Genomic DNA, 2,367 nt, shown 5'->3' with positions numbered 1-2,367 from the left:
TCAGAACTGACTCAATGGTAATGAGTTTGAGTTTTGAGTTTGAATAACTGACTGTTGGAATGAATGAAAATCAACGAATGCCATATTTTATACCAGCCTTCTTTGTCATCAAAGAATAAGAGGTACCAGTACAAAGTTTCATTTGTTTTCTACTACATTTGTGGCTTTTTTGTTTCTTCTGGACAACATTTGATCAGGACAAACAGGGGGAAAATAAAAGCTACTGGGTAGTGGTGAGCCTGGGAAATGGAGGCTGAGTGTGACAAGAAAAGGGAGGTAAGCCTGAGGACCTGACAAGGATTCAGGTGGTTCTTATGAACTAAGAACACATTCACCTGACAGTTTTCCTCTTTCTCTAGGATCCAAAGGAAGAGGCCATGATCAACCAGAGCTCCCCAACAGGCTTTGTCCTCCTGGGCTTTTCTGAACATCCAAGACTTGAGAAGATCCTCTTCATGGTTGTCTTGACTTCCTATCTCCTGACCCTGGTGGGAAACATGCTCATCATCTTGCTGTCTGTCCTGGACCCCAGACTCCACTCTCCAATGTACTTTTTCCTCTCCAACCTCTCCTTCCTGGATCTCTGCTTCACCACAAGCTTTGTCCCCCAGATGCTGTTCAACCTCTGGGGCCCAAAGACCATCAGCTTCCTTGGCTGCTCTGTCCAGCTCTTCGTCTGCATGGCCCTGGGGTCCACTGAGTGCATCCTCCTGACAGTGATGGCCTTTGACCGCTATGTGGCTGTCTGCCAGCCCCTCCACTATGCCACCATCATCCACCCTCGCTTGTGTAAGCAGCTGACAGCGGTGGCCTGGGTGATAGGTCTGGTTCAATCAACCATCCAGACTCCACCTACCCTCCGCCTGCCCTTCTGCTCCCACCGGCAGATAGATGATTTCTTATGTGAAGTCCCAGCTCTAATTCAACTCTCTTGTGGAGACACCACGTACAATGAGATTCAGATGGCTGTTGCCAGTGTCTTCATTGTGGTTGTGCCCCTCTCTCTCATTCTTATCTCTTATGGTGCCATTGCCCGGGCAGTGATGAAGATTAACTCCGCAAATGGAAGGAGAAAAGCTTTTGGGACCTGCTCATCCCATCTCATGGTTGTCCTTATTTTCTACAGCTCAGTCACTGCTGTCTATCTCCAGCCTAAAAACCCCTATGCCCATGAGAGGGGCAAGTTCTTTGGTCTCTTCTATGCGGTGGGCACTCCTTCCCTCAACCCTCTCATCTACACACTGAGGAACAAGGAGGTAAAGAGGGCATTCAAGAGGCTGCTGGGGAAGGATGGTGACTCCAGGGAAAACTGAGGGATAGCAGCTTAATGTAAATTTAGAAGTCTTTTTACACCTTTTTTTTAAGTAAATTTGGGCTCACCAGCACACCACCCTCTCCACATACATAAGCCACTGCAGCAGATCACAGTATGAGTGATTATGTGGTTTATAGAAGAATCAGAGAGAGACAGGAACTGTATTAAAGGAGGTAGACTCTTGATAAGACAATTTTATTTCAAGCAATATCATCCTTGTTAATTTTTAATATTTCCTCTCCTCTCCATTCTATTTTTATTGTCTTTTCTTTTATTATAGTTTCACTAATGTTAGCATAGAGAGCTCTGGTGGCCGAGCACTAGCGACCTAAAGGTACACATGGTTCCAATCTACCAGCTATTCCATTGGACAAAAAAGGGCAATTCCCTTGAGTGCAACTAACTGTCTTTGAAAACCCACTAGAAGGTCAGCTGTGGGTCAGTTCCAATTTGACAGTATACAACAACAATGCTTGCATGCCCACTTCAGAATGTACAATTTTTCTTCAATTATATTAAGTTATTAAAAAATCGTGGAACAGCTCCACTCTTACACCCTGGTTGTTGTTGTTGTTGTTATGTGCCATCGAGTCGTTTCCGACTCATAGCGACCCTATGCACAACAGCTCTAAACCCTGCTCTATCCTGCGCCAACCGCACCGCCTCTGACACACCCATCCCGATTACCCCAGTCACCGAATCAATCCATCTCATAGAGGGTCTTCCCCTCCTGCGCTGTCCCTCCACCCTCCCAAGCATAATGTCCCTCTCCAAGGACCCGTCCCTCCTGGCAACATGTCCAAAGTATGTCAGACGAAGCCCCAGAATCCTTGCCTCCAAGGAGCAGCTTGGTTTAATCCTCTCCAAAATGGATCCGTTTGTTTTTCTGGCAGTCCATGGTACATTCAGTACCCTTCTCCAGCACCACAGCTCAAAAGCATCCACTCTCCTTCTGTCCTCCCTAGTCATTGTCCAACTCTCTGATGCATAACAAGCGATTGCAAATACCATGACCTGTATCAGGCGTACCTTAGTCTCCAGAGAGACACTGT

General features: G+C 46.5%; 1 protein-coding gene across 1 annotated transcript; it reads left to right on the top strand.

Annotated features, from left to right (window-relative positions):
* The first annotated feature begins 377 nt into the window (after positions 1 to 377).
* Positions 378 to 1,313, top strand: LOC102845498 (olfactory receptor 2H2-like). The gene has a single exon (XM_006896237.1). The coding sequence runs from the start codon at positions 378 to 380 to the stop codon at positions 1,311 to 1,313; it is 936 nt and encodes a 311-aa protein (XP_006896299.1).
* The last annotated feature ends 1,054 nt before the right edge of the window (positions 1,314 to 2,367 follow it).

The sequence above is a fragment of the Elephantulus edwardii genome, unplaced genomic scaffold (genome assembly GCF_000299155.1).
Source record: "Elephantulus edwardii isolate Elephantulus edwardi_28Jun2011 unplaced genomic scaffold, EleEdw1.0 scaffold00184, whole genome shotgun sequence".
Taxonomy (NCBI): Eukaryota; Metazoa; Chordata; class Mammalia; order Macroscelidea; family Macroscelididae; genus Elephantulus; species Elephantulus edwardii.
The sequence above is the reverse complement of the archived record's forward strand: the minus strand, read 5'-3'. Positions and strand labels throughout refer to the sequence as shown.

Excerpts from the sequence above, each read along its gene's own strand:
- LOC102845498 (XM_006896237.1), top strand. The coding sequence starts at position 378 with ATGATCAACCAGAGCTCCCCAACAGGCTTTGTCCTCCTGGGCTTTTCT.